Genomic DNA, 19,348 nt, shown 5'->3' with positions numbered 1-19,348 from the left:
ATGGCTGCAGCCAGTGCAGCGAGAGAAAGGGCCTCGGGCACCCTCCTGTGCCTCTGGTGCTCTGAGGAGAGAAGGTGGTTGTATTCATGCCAAGAGAATCCAGCCGTGGTGCTGAAGGGAGAAAAGGGCCCTCCTGGGGTGGAAGGGGCCACAGTGTTTAGACCCCCACCCTCTCAGAGTCAGCTTCTTTCATCATTGATGAAGATGCTGAAACACGTTGAGGAACAATGGCCAAGTCTGACCCCAAATTATGCTGGCCACAGAACATTGTGGAAAACTGAACATGAACGCTTGTGGATTCGGCATATGTCATGCCTCAGCACTCCTTATGGTCAGACTCGGGGTCACGTCACATATTTATCGTTGTTTGACTGTCCCCAGAAGAGCCCAGTCTGACACGGATACCCCTCACGATGCAGTGCAGGCACCGTGGGGCCTTCAAAGTGACTGGGCCTCAGCACGGCAGCTTCAGGGCTCTTCCGTGAGTCACGCCCTGCTGTGGCCGTCCCACAGGGATGCGGTACTTACTGGTTCCTCTGCCTCTGTCAGGTGCAGAGGGGTCCCTTGTATTTATCTTCTAGCAGCCTTTTTCAAAGACCATAAAATAGAAAGTGAGATTCTGATAAAATATGATTTCTTCTTTGAAGATATACAAATAATAAAATCAAGCAGATAACAGGTTTTTTTAATTGACCGAGAATCACATTAATGTTAGCATTCTATTTTCTATAAGTGATGCCTTAATTGGATTTGTTCTGACAGCTTCTTTTCTACATATTGCTGCTTTTCAGCTAAGTAGCTTGCTTGTTCTCTCTCTCTCTCGGTCCACAAAGCCATTATGGCACCTTCTAAATGGAAGGAAAACAAAGTTATAATTACAGGGAGGCGGCATGTGTGGCCATTACTAATGCTTTCTTCTCCTTCTTGTCTTGGGAAAGAAAGCTGTATGAGAAAGAAGACTGCGCTTGCCTACCAATTGTTTGCACATAAATACCCACTGGTGTGTCTGGCACTGCTCTGCAGGAGGCTGCTGCTTGGGGGGGCACCTCTCTCTCCAGCATGTTCTCCTCTGGGGGTGTTTCTCCTCTGTGCAGCTGTGAGAAATTCCTTTTACTGGCCCTGCTGCCTTCTGCAACTCCCATAATCCCTAGACTCTGCCAGTGGCCTTCAGCTGCCAATTTGGCCTTCACTTGTCATTGCCTTTCCCATCTTCCCCGGCTCAGTGTCACCCGGCACCTCTGCTATGAGCACACTGCAGAAAGTCACCCCCAGCCACTGGGTGGTGGCCAAGCAGTGGCCTCTGCTGGGACTTCTGGGCCCTCTCCATGGTGCTGACCGCCCCCTTCCCGTCTTCTGCTGGCTGCCCCAGCTTATGTAACCACCCCTTCCTTCTCTGTCTCCTTTCCCATCTCCCACAACTTAAAACAATCCCTTTTATCAACTACTTCTGTCCTAGCTATTGGCAATGGGAAGCCTCTACGAAAGAGACTTCAATGCACTAGAGAGCCAGGTGTGCTCACAGAATACGACCGGCTCCACGTGTCTGCTAGTGTTCAGGAGCCTCTGTCTCCCCGTCACTTGGTACCTTCCCATTCTTCTTGACGTGCCCTGAGGCACAGGTCTTTGGGGAAATCCTCTTTGATCTCCATTCTCCAATGACCGTTATTAACTGCATAATTTCATTGGCAGTTTTTTTCTGTGCTAACTTGCGATGTTGGCCATCCCTTCATGTATACTGTCTTCCCAGCTGCACTTTATGCTTTAAAAGGAGACATGTAAAATGTCAATCACAAAATAAATAGGGTATTGTTAAATGAACCCTGGGCATGGCATCACTGGGCTTCAGCAAAAGGCAGCTCCTGGCCTTTCCTGCCACTTCTACGCCCCCACCACCTCCCCATTATCAAGTGGTTTCATCATTGTATTGCTGGCAGATGAGAACTCTTGTATAAACCTAACCACAATAGTTTTATCACACATTAAAATTAATAGTAATGTCTTAGTGTTGTGATCTAATCGGCGCTCACATTTCTCAGTCGTCATAAATTTTCTTTACAGTTGGTTTTTTTGAAGTTCAAAAGAAGAGCCATTGCCTTGGTGGGTCTGTCTATTCAGCCCCTTTAGATCTCACAAGGGTTCTCTCTCTTCTTCTTTGCTTGTCTCGTGGGGTTTTCACATTCTGGATTTTGCTGGTGCATCCTGATGATAGCATGTCCCTGGTTCCTGTTTCCTGCGCTCTGTACTTTCTGTAAGCCTGCAGTGTAGGAGCTAGCCCAGCCCAGAGGTCTGACCATGGTGTTAACTGTTCAGCAACGAGGCTTCAGAGGTGGTGACAGGGTGCTTTTCTGTGAGGGGGACACTGTCTTGCTGTGTCTTGTGTTAGCATCAGCAGCTGGGGCCACTCAGCCTCCCTGGCAGACTTCAGCTTGGCTCTTTGAAGTGTTCGATCTCTCAGCAAGATGAGCTGCTTCCCCACCGCAGAGGAGAGGCTCCTGGAACCTTGTGCCTTCACCCGAGCACATCTCACAGTCTGCAAGTACATGTTTGTGCGACTGTTTGACAAATGTTTGTCCCCCCCCCCGCCAAACCATCAGCTTAGGAAGATGACACACGGACTCCTTGTCACTGTCCCCATCCCAGCACCCAGCACCCAGCGTGTGCCTGGCAAAGTGTCTGCTGAGTGAATGAACCAGTGGATTCTTCCACACAAATGGCCTCATTTGATTTTCATGTCACCGTTATAAGGCGGTATTATTTTCAACCTCATTTTCCTGATGAGAAGCTGCAGCTCAAAAGTATAAATGATGGCACTCACCCCCACTGTCAGATCACTTAAGACGAAGTTGGAGCTCAGAAGAGGCAATCGTAGAACATTTAGATTTAAACACAATTTGCTTTGTCACTCTGGCTAATTGCTCCCGGACTCCAGTTCAAGCAAGCATTCAGCTCCCAAGTTCAGCTTTTTCTGCTTAGTGTGTACAAAAGTATGTTCCTGGCCTCTAGAGGGGGCAGAGTGGAAAAGGTCACTGAGGGGCAGGGTGTCAGCCGGTGTAGGACGGGTAAAGATTTCTCTTCTTACATATTTAATGAAAAAGAACGAGAAAAGAAAAGGCCAACTTTCCTCTAAATTTGCAGTCCAGGGGCTTCCTGAAAATAACTCTTGGACTCTGTGCACTGGGATTTAATTGGCGTTCGATAACAGCAGACACCCGGGTGGGCCATTTCACGTCACTGCCTGAAAAACTGCCCCTACCATTTGGCCACCCGCCTGCGGTCCCTGTGGAATGTACAGGTGGATTCAGTGTGCCGCGAGCACAGAATCCCTAGGCGCAGTCCTCTGCACCAACCCAGCTGCACCTTGGAAGTGACAGCAAGAGAGTGGGAAGGGAGGGGTGGAGGGCTGCCGTGCCCTCAGGATGGTCAGCCTGGACAGCTGGCTATCCCAGACGCCCTGAGGGCTGCTACCTGGAAGGGCGACCCTGTGGTCACGCGAAGGGCAAGGAGCTCCCATGTGACGCCGAGAAGGCTCTGTCCTTCTGCGGCATGATCGAATCCCGCTTGTGACACCGTCTCACATGCAGCCACAGGAAGACCCACCCGTACCCGCCCCCAGAGAAGTGCTCAATAAATTGAGTTACTGACTCAATGTGTACGGCAGATGTTCATTTGGTAAAAGCTTATCATAGAAAAGACACCTCTCTCTTCATTTATTTATCATTTACACCCTATCTTTTTTAAAAAAGCTTTAAAGCAGTGCCAACTCGCAAGAAAGAGCTGTGTGAAATGGGGTGATGGGGGACAGGCGGCAAACCGTGTGCCATGTGTGGATTCGAGCTGCACCGAATGCGGCCTCTCCGGTGTAAGGTGAAGCGCTCCGGCTGCCGCCCGTGTGTGCACTCCTCCGTCGATGCTCTTCCGGAATTTCCAGATCAGTTTGAGTGGGGATCAATTTGTAAATGATTACTTGTGCTGTTTACCAGTTGTAAAATGACAAATGGCCACTCTGAAAAACTTGGGCGATAGGTGTGCAGAAAGAAGTAGACAAAAGTCACTTCAACTTACCTCCCGGGTGAGCGCCACAGGCTCGGCGTGCCTTCCTCTGTGGCCGTGTGTGTGTCGCAGTCCCCCTCTGAGCAAGGGGAGCGGGGTGTCACCGTCCCTTTAATGTGTTCACCGGGTTAGTTCTTCCTCCAGCCTGGGATTAGTCTCAAGCAAGCCCCATGAATTCCACTCACTCTTATGTAACATATAGTTCCATGCCCACTTTTTACATTAAAGTTTTTAGAAATTGTGGTAAAATACACATGACCTAAAACTGACCATCTTAACCATTTTAAGTGCACAGCTCAGTGGCGTTAAGGACATACATGCTGTTGTGCAGCTGTCCCCACCACCATCTCCAGGACATTGTCCTCTTCTCAAACTGAGACTCTGTCCCCATTAGGCACTAACTCCACTCCCCTCCCCAGCACCCAGTGCCCATCCTCTGCTCTCTGTCTCTATGGACCTGATGGCTCACGGGACCTCATACAAGTGAGATCACAGGGCAGTGGTCCTTCTGTGACTGGCTTGTCTCACTGAGCATCACGTACTCCAGGTTTGTCCATGCTGCAGCGGGTGTCAGGATTTCCCTCCTTTTCAAGGCGGAATGATATTCCACTGTATGGGTAACGCCATATTTTGTCAATCCGTCAACGGACGCTTGGGTTGCTTCTATCTTTTGGCTGTTGTGAATGTTGTTGCTGTGATTGCCGTATGCCCAGAAGTAGGCTACCACTCTGTGTGTGTGTGTCCTTCAGATATCCCATCCAAAACCAATGACCCATGCACGTACCCATACAGCTGTGTTTTTAAGTAGAGGCATAATCATCTAACCATCACGGTATGTAGGTACCACAATACATTTAAATCAGTTCTATGTCTCTATACAGTTGACTCTTGAACAGCGTGGGAATTAGAGGTGTCAACCCTCTGTGTAGTTGAATATATGCACTTAACTTCCGACTCCCCAAAACCTTAACTACTAATAGCCTACTGTTGACTGGAAGCCTTACTGATAATACAAACAATTCATTAACACATATTCTGTGTCTTATGTGTATTCTTGCAATAACGTAAGCTGGAAAAAAGGAAATGTTACAAGATATGTTCATAGTACTCTGTACTACAAAAAGTCCATGTGTAAGTGGATGCGCACAGCTCCGAGCTGCGTTGTTCCAGGGTCAACTGCAAGTCTCCTAAATTATATATAGTTTGTTGATCTTTGCTCTTCACATAATAGCACCATTAACATCCTCATGCATAAATCTTTTCAGACCACAGAACCCTGATTAGAGTTTTCCCAGCCTCAATAGTCACTGAGTTTTAACAAAGCCTAAAGTCACTCTTTTTCCTTTTTTTTAAGAGACTATTTTTTAGAAGCTTTAGGTTCACAGCAAAATTAAAGGGAAGGTATAGAGATTCCCCATGTACGTCCTGCCCTCACATGTGCACAGCCTTCCCCATAAAAAAGATCCCCAACTGGAGTGTTAAATTTGTTACAACTGGGGAACCTGTATGGACACATCATTATCACCATAGTTTAGGGTTTAGTTAGGGTTCGCTCTTGGTGTTTTACGTTCTGCAGGTTTGGACAAATGTACAGTGGCTTGTGTCCACCATTATAGGATCATACAGAGTAGTCACTGCCCTGAAAGTCCTCTGTGCTTCCCCTGTGCACCCATCTCCCTCCCAATCCTCCAACCACTGAAATTTTTACTGTCTCCATTGTTTTGCCTTTTCCAGAATGTCTCAGTGTTGAAATCACACAGTGTGATTTTGTTTTTGTTTTTGTTTTTTTACATTGGCTTCTTTAATTTAGTAATATGCATTTAAGGTTCTCCCATGTATCTTCATGGCTTGACAGCTCATTTGTTTTTAGCACTGAATAACATTCCAGTGTATGAATGGACAAAAGCTTAATTTATCCATCACCTACTGAGGGGCTTGGTTGCTTCCAAGTTTTGGCAGTTATGACTAAAGCTGCTGTAATATAAACACACGTGCGGTTGTTTGTGTGGGCATGCGTGTTCAGCTCCTTTGGGTGAATTCCAAGGAGTGTGATTGCTGGATCTAGGAGTTTTATATGTTTGTGGTGTACAGTCAGGCTTGTAACACATTTTGAGTTAATTTTTATGAAAGGTGAGGGTCTGTGTCTAGATTTACCTTTTTGCATGTGGACGTCCAGTTGATCCAGCAACATTTGCTGCAAAGACCGTCTTGTGCCGCTGTATTGCCTTTGCTCCTTTGCAAAGATCAGTTGACTATTCTTATTTGGGTATGTTTTGGGGCTTTCCAGATCTATATGTCTATTCTTTCACCAGTACTATACTGTCTTTCTTTCAAGTAGTGTCAGACCACCAACCTTTTTCTTCCTCCTTCAATATTGGGTTAGCTGTTTTGGGTCTCTTCCTTCTCCATATACATTTAGAATCAGTTTGCCAATATCCACAAAATAAATTGCTGGGCTTTTGATTGGGATTGCATTGAATTATAGATCATGTTGGGAAGAACTGACATCTTGGCAATATTGAGTTTTCCTATCCATGAACGTGGAATATCTCTCCAGTTATTTAGTTCTCTGATTTCTTTCATCAGAATTTTGTAGCTTTATTCATATAGATCTTGTGAGTATTTTGGCTGAAGTCATTCTTTCCATTCAAGTCTCAATGATGACAACTAAATTATGGAAACCACCTTAGGGGATGAATCATATACAGTTTTCTAAATAGTTAACTAGAGCCAGTGACAAATAATATGCAGTGTGCCCACTGGTAGAAGCTGCCAATCTAATTCTTGCTCACTGATGATGCTCAAAACCAAACCAAAGAGGAAACAAAGCCTCTAGCCAATCTGTTGGAATTCTTTCTTTATTATCTTGATTCCACACCCTGGGGAGCCCAGACTAGGAATTAGGAGAATTTAGTTACTATTATCGCTCTGCTTACTTTTATTCTGGGCATTTCTTATGCCCAGCTTCTTCCCAACATACCTTGTTATTTTTTCTATTCAGATGTCTTACTGTATTATAGGTTGAATGGCCAAGGTAATGAGTGTTCTCATCCCCTGCCCCCCAAATCTGTACTAAAATGGATTCTATTGTGTTGATATGGAATGTTTATAGGGATGGAAGTCTGAAACACTTTCCTTAACTATTGGCTGTGCAATTTCCTAACTCTATGACTCTTAGCAAGTTTACTCATGAATTTGCTCATTTTTACAGAACACCTGCTGAGCACCAACCAGTCAGATAGTCTTTCTTATTCTCTTCCCTCATTCAAGATAAGAGTGTTGGATACGTATGTTTTGGGGCCTCTTCCTGTTTGAACTTTCCGTGATTGCTAAGACCATGTAATTGCCGGCTGTGTTGTCTGTTTCCCCATTTTGTTGATGGTGGGAGTCCCAGCCTGGAAACTTATACAGGGCAAAAGTATACCCTGTATCCCTCAACCTCAGGAGGGCACTGAACCAGAACTTTTACTTACATGGTGACAGTGATCAATTGTAATAGTGGAAAAACCAGATTCAAGTGCTTCTATTGCCCTGGAGAATATATGCCCACAATTTAGGGTCATTTTCACTTGAAAGGAAGCACTTGCTGCCTTTTTCATTTTTGAAAAAATACATTCACATTTGAGTGAAGGCCAGTGTTGCTCTAAATACTTTTGGTTAAAAAAAAAAAAAAAAAACAGGACCAAGGGGCATATGGGTGGCTCAGTTGGTTGTGTCTGACTCTTGATTTCAGCTCAGGTCATGATCTCAAGTTCATGGGTTTGAACTTCTCGCTCATGCACATTTTCTCTCTCTCTCTCAACGCAAATAAATAAACATAACAACAACAACAACAACAACAACAACAACAACCAGGACCAAATTGACCATTTAATTACTGGAGTAAAGAGGCTGCCTCTCAGAGTCTGCCCCATGAGGAACTATTGATAAATTGCTGTGCCCTGGCTTCATGCCCTTCCCTGGGGTTTATGAACATCTTCTGGAACCTACGGAAGAAGGTACCTGTGTTATCAAAGTAGTCCTCATCTCAGTTAAACTTAGTCCCACATTTGGTATAAGATGCCTGAAACCTTTATGTTAGCCTATCACCATGTTGTGTGGCCAGCAAACAGTCTGCTTTCTCCTGGGGGTGGGGGGTGGGGGGGAGAAGCAAGAGCAGGGCAGAGGAATCTCTGGGTGTTGCTCTGTGGCTTACACAGCAGGAAGATGGCTCCTCTTGTTTTGGCTTCTGACTCCACCCTGCCTGCCCAGCATCCCTGAAGTGAACACACCTGGTTGGGTTGCTCAGATGTACAGGAGGAGCAGCTGTGTATGAACAGGGACCCTGACTCTGCATGGCCCCATCCCGTGCCTTCCTCCTCGGCTGGGAAACAGCTTCCCTCAACTTCTGTGCCAGCAAAGAGTCACTGTTCAGATTCGAAAGGAACCTGGGGGGTCACACAATCTGCCCTCACATGAGAAGTATCTTCAATAGCATCTCTGGCAGATGAACTGTCAGCCTTCCCTTAAGTACCTATGAGTTCATTACTTTCCTGTGAGGTCCATTACATGAGAAGCCAGAAGCATTTTCTGGAAAGTTCTTTACACGGAATATTGAGTTGAAATTTGCCTCTCTTACATGGAGAGTGGGTAGAGCACCTAGAGAGGACTTACTGCAACCATTTGTTCCTGCCACCTTCCACCAGGAAGACCTCCTCGAACAACACAGAACAAGTGCATTCTCCCTGTCGCCTGCTGACCCTCACATATAATGCCATCTCCCTGCCACATTTCTAACCTGAATACGTCTAGGCCGCCTCCTCTTATCATAAGTCAGTTAACATTCTGAGTGTGCAGACTCATGTTAATGTGAATTTCAATGAAACATCCTTTAGAAAGCAATCTGACTGCCACCCCCATCACCAACTGAAGTGGCACAATTAATGCCAAACCTAATTTTATTATTTTTTTTTGGTTCTTTGTCTCAGTGTTACATGTAATAGAGAGACTGGGTGATGATGATGGTGACAGTGATGATGATGGTGATGGTGATGGTGGTGATGGATGATTATCCTGGTGGTGATGATAGTGATGATTGATAGTGATGATTGTGGTGATGGTGGTGGTGGTGATGATGATGGTGATGGATGATGGTGATGGTGATGATTGATAGTGATGGTGATAGTGATGATGGTGATGACAATGGTAATGACTGTGGTGGAGATGATGATGAAGTGTGTTTACACATGGCTAAATTGTATCCTTTCATATATGCATGGTGGTAAAGGCATTTAAGAGCAAAAGCTGTTATACATGAATCACATCTTCATTAAAGCAGTTTTGTAGTGAGGTTATCTGCACAAAATTGCTTATTCTCTAAAGCTTATAACATTTTGTCTGGGGGACCCTATTAAGACATATAATTTTAGTAGGTCAGGCTTGCAGCAGTTGTACATGTGACTTGATCTCCTACTCCAGGCCTTACATATTTGATGTCCTGACATTTGTGTAATTGCTCTGCTAGAGCCCACTTGGAGCATTGAAAGCTACTTAAAATGTCATTATAAGCTGGCCGGGTCTTGGAATTATATGGTGCAGTTGATGGAACAAAAGAATGTTCCACTTTGATGCGCGTGGTATTTGATTGTGCTCTGTGCCATGGTCCCTTTTCAATCCACCAGGGCTAGCTGGACTTTTAAAAAAGGATTTCTTGATTTCTGTTCATCTTCACATGACTGACAGTGGGTGCCTTTGAGATAAGTCAGTGTGGTTTACAGTAGTGGCATGGGAGATGATTTCTGATATGTGTTAATCGTTCTCATCATAAGCTGCTCAGCCACTCGAATCTACCATTGCATACCTAAGGGTTTTTTTAAAGTTATTTTTTACTAATGAAACCTGAAAAGTTTCTTTTTTAGATGAGAGGGACAGTGTTTGGAATTATATTGTATTATTCCATTTTGAAGGTGGATATTTCTTATTACAGTCATTCTAAGAGATCCATGGAAAGTCTCTCCTGATCTCTGGTCTTTATCTTAAAGATAAGGAGTTTTATCATGCGGTCATCCATTCCTGTTCTTTTCCAGATAATGAGGCTAGACTGAAGGAAGCGACAGAAAGAAGAGGTATGGCACAATACGAGTTTCTCTGAGTTCTTAAACGTTGGGATGGATTATTAGCAGAGGAGCACAATTTCACGTTCACTATATTGATTATTAGAAATGTGGTAGACAATCTACACGCTTTATTTTGTTTTCAAAGTAAACCCTTCAAGTGGGAATTACTGCCTTCCCACCTCCCCCATCTTCCGTACCCCGGATTCGTTTTTCCACAGCCCTTATCAGTACCAGACATTCTATGTATTTATATTTTCAATTGCTTATTTTCTTTCTCTTCCGGTATGGATGAATGTTTCATGAAAGCCAGGGCTTTGTTAACTGCTTTATTCCCGCACCTGGGAAGTCGCTGGGCATAGAAAATGTGCAATAAACATTTATGGAAGGAAGGAAAGAATGGAAGAGAGGAGGGAGGGAGGAAAGAGGAGAGGAAGGAATATCCCATCTCTTGAACTCTCCTGTTTAAATGTGAATGTCTCTGGGAGGCACAAATCACTCACAGATTATCACAAAATTTACACAGTAAGATTTTTTTCTCAAAAGATATAAATTGGGTTTATCTTTTTTAAAAATGAGTAAATTAATTGGGTTACCTTCATTAGAAATTAATAAGAATTTTTAAAACTTTTTTAGTAAAATTTTTAGTAAAAACTAAGTTTTATATTCTTATAGTTTAAAAGTTTTATAGTGACGTTTGTTAGATCTAAGTTTGTCAATTTCATTGTTAATTCTGAGGGTAAAATGTAGGAGGTAATTTACAAGTAGATTTAAAGTTTGGAGGTTGTTTGGTTGAATTTCAGGAAAGACATTTGCCTGCAGATGGGGTAATAACTGACAGTTTGGGGAGCGTGTGAGCTCAAATACTTGTCTGTTTTAGGAGGAAAATGGAATCAGTTTTTGGGTTGTGCTGTCATTTGATGTTCTTGCAGGGTCTCCGCAGTTGGTCTGTCCCATATGTTGAGTTTGCTTAATACTGTCCAGTCATCAAGTCTCTCTGGCTGTGTGAGTGTGAATCCTATTGTAGCTCTGAAGCAAACCATGCCTTTAATTCTCTGTCCTTCCTCATGGTGATTCGTACTCCTAGGTTCTCAACACAAGGAGTGCCCAGTACCAGTTAGTGAATAGGTGAATGGATGGGTGGATGGGTGAGTGGGTGAGTGGATAAGTGGGTGGGAGATTAGATGGGTTGGTGGGTGGATGGGTGGGTGGGTGCATATGTGGGGGGGGGGTGGTGAGAGGTAGGTGGGGGGATGCATGTATGGGTGGGGGGATGAGAGGGTGGGAGGGTGGGTGAGTGGGTAGGAGAGTAGATGGGTGAGTGGGAGAGTGGATGGGTGGGAGAGTGGATGGGTGGGTGGGAGACTGGATGGGTGAGTGGGTGGATGCATGAGTGGGTTGGTGGGTGGATGGGTGGGTGGGTACATATGTGGGTGGGGGGGTGAGAGGTGGGTGGGGGATGCGTGTATGGGTGGGGGGATGAGAGGGTGGGAGGGTGGGTGAGTGGATGTGTGGGTGGATGGATGTGTGGGTGGGTGGGTGGGTGGGAGAGTGGATGGGTGGGTGGATGGGTGGATGGGTGGGTGGATGGGTGAGTGGGTTGGTCGGGTGGAGGAGCGGGTGAGAGAGTAGATGGGTGGAGCCTGGGGTCTGACTTTAATAACTGAGTTTCACACATCTTTAAATGCACATGAATACTTTGGCAAAGAACCGTCTCACAAAGCGCAATCTTACATTGAATGTTGAACCAACTGGGAGGCAGCATCACTTGGCACAAGTAAGCGTTCTGGGGCACACACGGCGTGTTCTCTGCTTCTTGCTTGCGAAGACGCTGACCTGTAGCCGGAGCTCAGCACGGACACCCCAGCCTCTGTGTTCACGATGGGTCGTGAGGGATGAAAAGCAGCGGAGGGCTACATGACTCGTGACCATCAGCGCCTCATCATGGTCATACTTAGAGTTGTCACTCGTGGTGCTGCCCCAGGGAAGTGCTTCTCAGGCCTGGCTCACTTGTTCCCATTTTACACAGAAGGGAGCTGAGCACCAGCGAGAGTGAGAGTAAGAGGCTTGCCCCGACCACACCCTGGGAGTGCCCGTGAGGAGAGGAGTCCATACCCGCGTGGGCCGGATCTGTGTGTGCAGCCTCATCCGCTCTCAGCTCCCTGAAGCAATGTTTGGACGCATGTAGCACTCTTTCTCCTAAGCGGCAGAGTGCACGCTCCCCCCCCCCCAACCCCCCAGAAAGGGGTCAACTTCTCTTCATGCGAATCTGGCTCGGCAGCCCCGGGGGCGGAGCACCATAGGGGCCACGTAGTGACCGGTGAGAATTTTAAATGTGTTCTTAGAAACCAAAGTCTCAGCTACACCTATCACCAAGAAAGGGGAAACCCCTGCAGATTCCAGAATTGTGAGGCTTGAGAAAGTGGACAGGAATCCAGTGCTGCCAGCAGTGGGGTTCACGGCCGACACTGGGCAGTTGCCTGTGCTAACGGGTCCACGCAGGAAGCAGACACGGCCTGGCGCTGTGCTCCTGCCTGCCTCTGTGGGTGAGGCCCCTGCGCTCTTTCCTCCTCCTGGGCCAGCGCTGTGCCTGCCGGTCCCTCAACGCCGTGGGCCCCGCATCCGTCTACCCCTGTGTTGCACGAGTGGTCGGGTCTGCATGTGGCGAGTGACTGTGGTGTTTTCATGCCGCGGTTTCTGTCAGGATTGTTTCTCATTGTCACCGTGATGAAAGGAAAGGCTGCTGGAGTGGATTTGGCAAACGTGGGTCACCGTGGACCTTCTTTTTTCTGCAAGTGCCTTTTCAGAGCAGACGCTTGGCTTCTGTGTTGGTGTGAGGGCAGGGGCCCTGCTGAATCATGAGCGCTGAGAACTTCTCATGCCTGTTGGCGGGCAAGAGAGGGAAAGTGCTACAAGGAATTAAGTGTGCAACTCTAGTTTAGTTCCCAAAGATGGAAATGTTAAAAAATACAAAAAGCCTAAATTTCTTAATTTGTAAGAAGCGGGGAATGATGCCCCCCCAACTTAGTTCAGAGGATCGCCTGAAGGAAGCCATGGGAAGTGTGAACTCTCACTAGGTCACTGTTCTTAGGGAGCAAAGTCATGAGAATAATCATCTTACATGAACCTTCACTTAGGAACCAGTGACACATTTAACCAGCATTAAATACTCAGGAAAAAAGCCAGCCCCCTGCCCCCACGTCAGAAACAGGACTCCATCAAACGTTACGGTTACGGAGTGAGATTTACGTATCATGAAGTGTATGGATGCCGAGCGTATGAATGAGTGTGTTGACACATGTGTGCACACGTAACCAGTGTGCCATTAGACATCCCCATCGTCCCAGGGAGTGTCTTCCTGCGCCCGGTCTGTCCCAACACCCTGTCCCCTGCATAGGCCCCACCCGGTCCTGGAATCACCTCCTACTGAAAGAATCATGTGTGTTCTTCAGTGTCTGGCTTCTTTCACTCAACATAATCCCCTTTGGATCCGTCTGGATGTTTGTACGTGACCATAGTTCATTGCTGCTTGTGCAGATAATGACAGATAGTTCGTCCATTCTCCCGTTGATGGATTTTTGGATTTTTTTTTTTTTTTTTTTTGTATAGCTATTACGGATAAGGCTGCTGAACACAATCTTATATGCCTCTTCCATGGACATAGGTTTTTGAGCACATTTTCTAGATATATGGAAGGGGCATATTCTGTTATAAGAAACTGCCACAGGGGCTTCCTGGGAGCTCTAAAGCTTTACTCCTACCAGGGATGTACAAAAGTTCCTGCTGCTACATTTCCTCTGCAAAATTTGTTCTCAGTCTTTTAAAATTGAGTCTTATTAGCAGGCACGAAATATGCTGACCGTGGCTTTAATTAGCCTTTCACTGATTAGTAATGGTGCTGAGCACTTTTCCATGTGCTTACTGGCCACTTGTATATTTTCTTTTCTGAAGTTTCTGTTCAGTTCCTTTGCCTATTTTCATTGGAACGTCCCTTTTTATTATTATTGTTGATGTTAGAGGTGTTTTTAAATGTATATTCTGGATAAAAGTGTTAGGTCAGAGTTTTTTGTTTGATCATCTTCTGAAAAAATTTTCTCTTTCTCCATTGAAATGCCTTCGAATTAAGGCAGCTTCGTTGAAAATCGTCTGCTTAGGGTTGTCAGGATGCCTCATGTAAGATGTGTGTGGTAACCTTACAATAGCACGGTTCCGTTACCCTCTGGTGGCAGGTACTCCCGTCGACCTGCTTTATAAACCCTGCGTTAGACGTGACTGCTTCCTCCCGGAATAGAGGCGTTAGGAGGAAGACCGTCGTGCGCGTGCGCCCACCCGGCCGCCCTTCCGCTAGCCTCCAGCACTTCTCACAGGCCTGTGTTTCCAGCCGGTGTCATTCCCTCGACGTTTCCTGTCCTGCAGGTCTGCTGGTGACAGATTAGCTTGGCTCCTCGAATGATACGGACACGTCTTTCCGTCACCCTCATGCTGGAAGGAGATCTTCCCTGGACGTGGGCTTCTGAATCAGAAGTTTTTTCTTTAACACTTCAAATACGTCATTCTTGTGTGTGTTATCAAACAGCTAATTATAAATATGCGAAGGCCTCATTCTTACCAGACACGCAGTGTGTCTCGTGCCCTGGTCTGCGTCAAGTCAGCCGCTGTCTGCGTCGCGTCGCAGCCTCTGGGGGCCGTTGGGAGCCGTCTTGCCCTTGACCCTCCCAGGAGATGCCCCTGCGTGGCTCGCTCTCGGGTTGGTTCTGGGGTCTGCTGGGTGCCTTGGCTTTCACACTTAATGCTCTTCCCCAGTTTGGGGGAATTGCCGAGGGTTTTCCCCTTCCCCTTCGGCTTTTGGGTCCCATTCTCTCTCTGTCTCCTTCTTGCTCTCTGGCTGTGGTCCATTGTGCCTAAGGTGGCTCTGCAGGTCACTGAGGTTGCACGCAGTCTTTTTCAGGTTTTACTCTGTTCTTCAGAGAATGATAGTTCTTGTTCTCCATCCCGGGACTCACTGACCCCTTGTTCCCCATCGTCCGGTCTGCTGCTAGGCCCACGCAGTGAGTTTTGGAATGGCCGATACTGTGCCTTTCGTCGACACAACTTCCACTGCTCCGCTTGGGGTCCCACTGCTCTCTGCACCTGCTGGGTGCCCGCCGTGCCGTTTGGGGTCGCTTGTTCATCCCTTCGTTCCCGTGTTGACCGCTCCTCCCTGGTGTCTCCTGTGCTTGCTCTTGTGTGTGCCCCCCCCAGAAACACTTATCCAGAGTCTCCTGAAGGACCTGGGAGAGCAGCCGGACCTCGGCGAGGTGGCCCGCGCGATTGCCTCCGCCATGCAAGCTGTGGGGGCAGAAGGGGAGCCGCGAGGTGCCGAGAAAGGAGCCACGGGAAAGCCGAGAGAGTCCGACGTTGGCCGGCAGGGTGGAGGCGTGCCAGGTGAGGCTCCCGGCCCCAGGGTCACTCAGGTTTGTGGGGCTGTGGGGCGGGATGGGGCTGTGCAGAGGCCTGGCTCACCAAGCGGTTACACGTTCCTTCTGCTGAGGAGAGGTGGATTTGTAGAAACGATTTTTCTCCGTTTGAACTTTTGCCTCTAAAAGCTTTCTTAACAGGCTGAGCCTACCAGAGTAATTATGTTGAAAGGCAAATTGCTCTCTGTGCTGAGGTTCAGAGTTAGAAAAAAACAGGCCAGATAGAAAGTGTTTTTGTTTGGATTGTGTGGGTGAATGGAGTCAAATATTTGAATAATACAGTGAAAAGGCTCCATTTGAATGTCTGCTTGAGGCTCAGAGCCACCCTGTGAGGCTGCACCAGAGAGAGAGCAGAGATCCCCCCACCCTCCCAGGGTGCGTGCACATGTGTGCACACACACTCACATATGCACACATGTGCACATACACGCACACAATAGGCACACATGCACGCACACACACACGCACGCACACGTGTGTGCACACACATGCACACATGCATGCAACACACGCACACATGCACGCAGTGCACACACATGTACACGCGTACATGTACACTCATGCATACCTGTGCACATGCACATGCACACACGCCCGCATGCACATATGCACACACGCACATGCGTACATATAGATGCACACACGCGTGCACACATGTACATGCATGCACATGCGTGCACACACATATGCACACGTGCACGCACACGGCACCTGGAACCCTTGGGCTAAGGGCTGAGCAGGCCAGGTTTCATCTCCCCTGATGACTGGCCTTCTCTGTGCCTGACTGCTTCTCAGAGTCTCTGGACCTACATGAAAGTGTCTAATTCAGTGCCCTGCACACAGCAGGCACACACAAAACATGTGCCAGAAACACAAGTGAAAAGTTGCATGTGTCTCTGCTCTGTGGGCTGGGACAAAGTCATGCTCGGAAGCTGGAGTCAGGACACCACAAGCTCCAGCAGGACGAGGCTGTGTGTTAGGCAGTCAAAGAATAAAAAGACTGCTGCCTCTCTGAGGGTGAGGAGGGGCAGAGAAGGTGCCTGGGCATTTGGGCTTCACGACTTCTCGGGTTACGCACCATCGGGCACTGCCGGTAGGGTATTTAGAGAAACCACCATCGGCGAAAAGTGATGAACTGTAAAGACATCTTAACTTGAGGTGGTTTGGTGTAGACGCCTGACTTTGCTTTTCTGTCACTATTAACCGCTGCCGGCACTGGTTTCTTGCCGCGAGCTAACTCTGATGATGACACACAGATCCGCGAGGCTGGTAATGCGATTTGTTACTGACTTCACTTCTGTGTTTTAGCTGGTAACCCCCTCCTCTTCCATGAAGCTTATAGAAGGCTAATATTGTACTATTAACAGAAAGAGTTTGCTTGATAGTAGAAGTTAGGCCGACATCATTATGCCCGATCTTCTGCGAAGGACTGTCTGTGGTCCTTTGGTGTGGGCGTCACCTGCGATGACATTCTTGACAAGGCTTCTGATAACGCTGTGTCTTCCACAGATGACAGAGTGCCGGACGGTGGAGGGAGAGCTTACGAAGAGGTAAGACGGAGCGTCTCTGCGTGTTTGGTTCACCTCAGATCTAGAGCTGGGCTGGTCATCTCTCTGTTCGTGGTTTGGGAACATATGTGATATAGAAAGGTTTTTTTGTTTGTTTTTTTCAGAAAAGGATGGAAAAAACTCTCATAATCCCCAAATAGGGGAAAAAATATAAAGAGTGCATACAAAATTGTGTATATTTTGATACATAGTAATAACTGCTTTCAGATTATGTACTGATACCCATTGTAGGAATATGAAAAATATAATTAATACAAGTAAGAAAATCAGCATTCCTTAGAATTTTCCTACCTGGACCGATTACATCAAACGCCTGCTTTATGTCCTTGTGACTGTCCTGTGTGCACTGACTCCCGAGCTCCACGTAGCAGGGACCTTCACAGGCTCTGGACCGTTTAGGACTGCACTGTCTAACGTGGCAGCCAGTAGCCACACGGCGGCTATTTAACCCTGAATTTAAATTCATTAAAATTAAGGAAATAAAAAACATGCTTCCCGACTTGTGCTAGCCACATTCCAGTGTTGCTTCGTAATGAGGGCATTGGATGGTGGCGATACGGAACATTTCCATCGTCGCCGGAGGTCCTGTTGGACAGCGCTGGTTGGGAAGGCAGTCTGAAGCAGGGCTCAGTCACAGGTACCCCCACTCACCGAGGGGTTCCTACTTAAGAACCTTTGCTCATTAGCACAAGCCTTAAGGATTCAGAAGGTCAGTGTGTGAACGATGATACACACGATACGTGGTTCTGTTTTTTGGTAGAGTGGAAAAAAATTTTTGGTTTGCACTTCTCTTTCCAGATTATTTCAGTGGTTTTTGGTTCAATGCTGTTAGCAAGTAGCAGAAGAAAACATCAACAGTCCTCTTAAATGTCCATCAGAAATGGGGGGATATTCTGTGTCAGTTGAGGAGGGAGACACGGGCCTAAGAACGTGTTTCTTGACTTAGGAAGTGGAGGGAATTTTACAGCGATGGCCGAGTGCGGCCAAAGCCAAGGCTGCTGGGTCTCCCCAGGGCACACACTTGAGTCAAGGTTGACTCTGTGAAGACCCCAGGGTCCTTATACCCTACCTTTCCATCCTAAACAAGTTGAATTTTGATTCATTTCTCTGTTACCTGGGGTATGTTTTCAAGCAACTTTTTTCCAATGGGCATTGAGTGTTGTATTTTCTGAGCTCTTATTTATTAATATCTTTTGTTTCCTCTTCTCACGGAACACAGTTTAAGCAGAAACCTAATTCTCTTTCCTTCAAAAGCCTGAGGAGAGTGTTCCATCCTATTTAGTAACTGAAATGCTATGTACAGCCACCATTCAGGATCCAGATTCGAGCAAATGTTTTTACCAAGATACTATTTTCTTTACATATTTCAAAACACAAAAGGAAAAACATCATGTACGGTTTTTAGTTAAGAAGAGAATGGAAAGTGTAAAGTAAATTCCCTTTTCCTTTTTCCATCCGGTATAATCCCGGGGATGTGATTTCATGCGGAAAAAGGAAATACCTTGCAGAATGAGCAGGGGTCTCTTGCTCTCGTATGCAGGAGGAGGTGCCCTGGGCGTGCACTTCGTGTGCCCCAGCAGCAGGAGTGACCATTCGCTTCCCTTGGAAGCAGGCCGGAGTCTGAGAGGGCAGTGTGGTCCGGTGGTGGCATCCCTGCACTCAAATTCTGGATCTGGCAATCAGTGCCTCAGTGATCTTGGGCAAATTATTAACCTCTGTAGGCCTCGGAGCCTACGGATTAGAGGTAAAACTAGGCCTGTGCTCACAGGCTGGGGTGACAATTAAATGAGCGAATGTGCACAGATCGTTGAGCACGGTGTCTGGCCTATAATCAGCCCTGTGTGTGTAAGATGATGTTCATCTAGCGAGATGTCAATTAAGTGGTTCTGAGGGCCCTCTTGTCCAGGAAACGGGGGTCAGGACGGGCAAGCCTTTGCATATGACGACCCAGGGTCCCTCAGGGGGTGTGAGGATGCAATCACGTGTCCCTGTGACTGCTTGGCCCTGGTGTCTCCACTTCCCTGTGAAATGGGGACGAGCATGACATCGTGAGGACTCGGGGGGTTCACGCAGACCGGGTGTCTGAGAGAGAGCCTTTGTGCATCGTAAGAGCTCAGTAGATGCAAATGGTAATGTCATGGTCAGAGGCCCGCTGTTTCCAGAGGGGTAGGATGGGGTCTCA

General features: G+C 47.0%; 1 protein-coding gene across 11 annotated transcripts in view; it reads left to right on the top strand.

Moving 5' to 3' along the window:
- Positions 1 to 19,348, top strand: part of PTPRN2 (protein tyrosine phosphatase receptor type N2) — an 809,627-nt gene that overhangs the window by 321,094 nt on the left and 469,185 nt on the right. For all 11 annotated transcript variants that reach the window (XM_042976545.1, XM_042976559.1, XM_042976565.1 and 8 more), the window contains 2 exons: positions 15,384 to 15,566; positions 17,108 to 17,148. In XM_042976545.1, the coding sequence (XP_042832479.1) occupies positions 15,384 to 15,566; positions 17,108 to 17,148 (224 nt within the window). The remainder of the gene's footprint in view (positions 1 to 15,383; positions 15,567 to 17,107; positions 17,149 to 19,348) is intronic.

Source organism: Panthera tigris, chromosome A2, assembly GCF_018350195.1.
Source record: "Panthera tigris isolate Pti1 chromosome A2, P.tigris_Pti1_mat1.1, whole genome shotgun sequence".
Taxonomy (NCBI): Eukaryota; Metazoa; Chordata; class Mammalia; order Carnivora; family Felidae; genus Panthera; species Panthera tigris.
The sequence above is the reverse complement of the archived record's forward strand: the minus strand, read 5'-3'. Positions and strand labels throughout refer to the sequence as shown.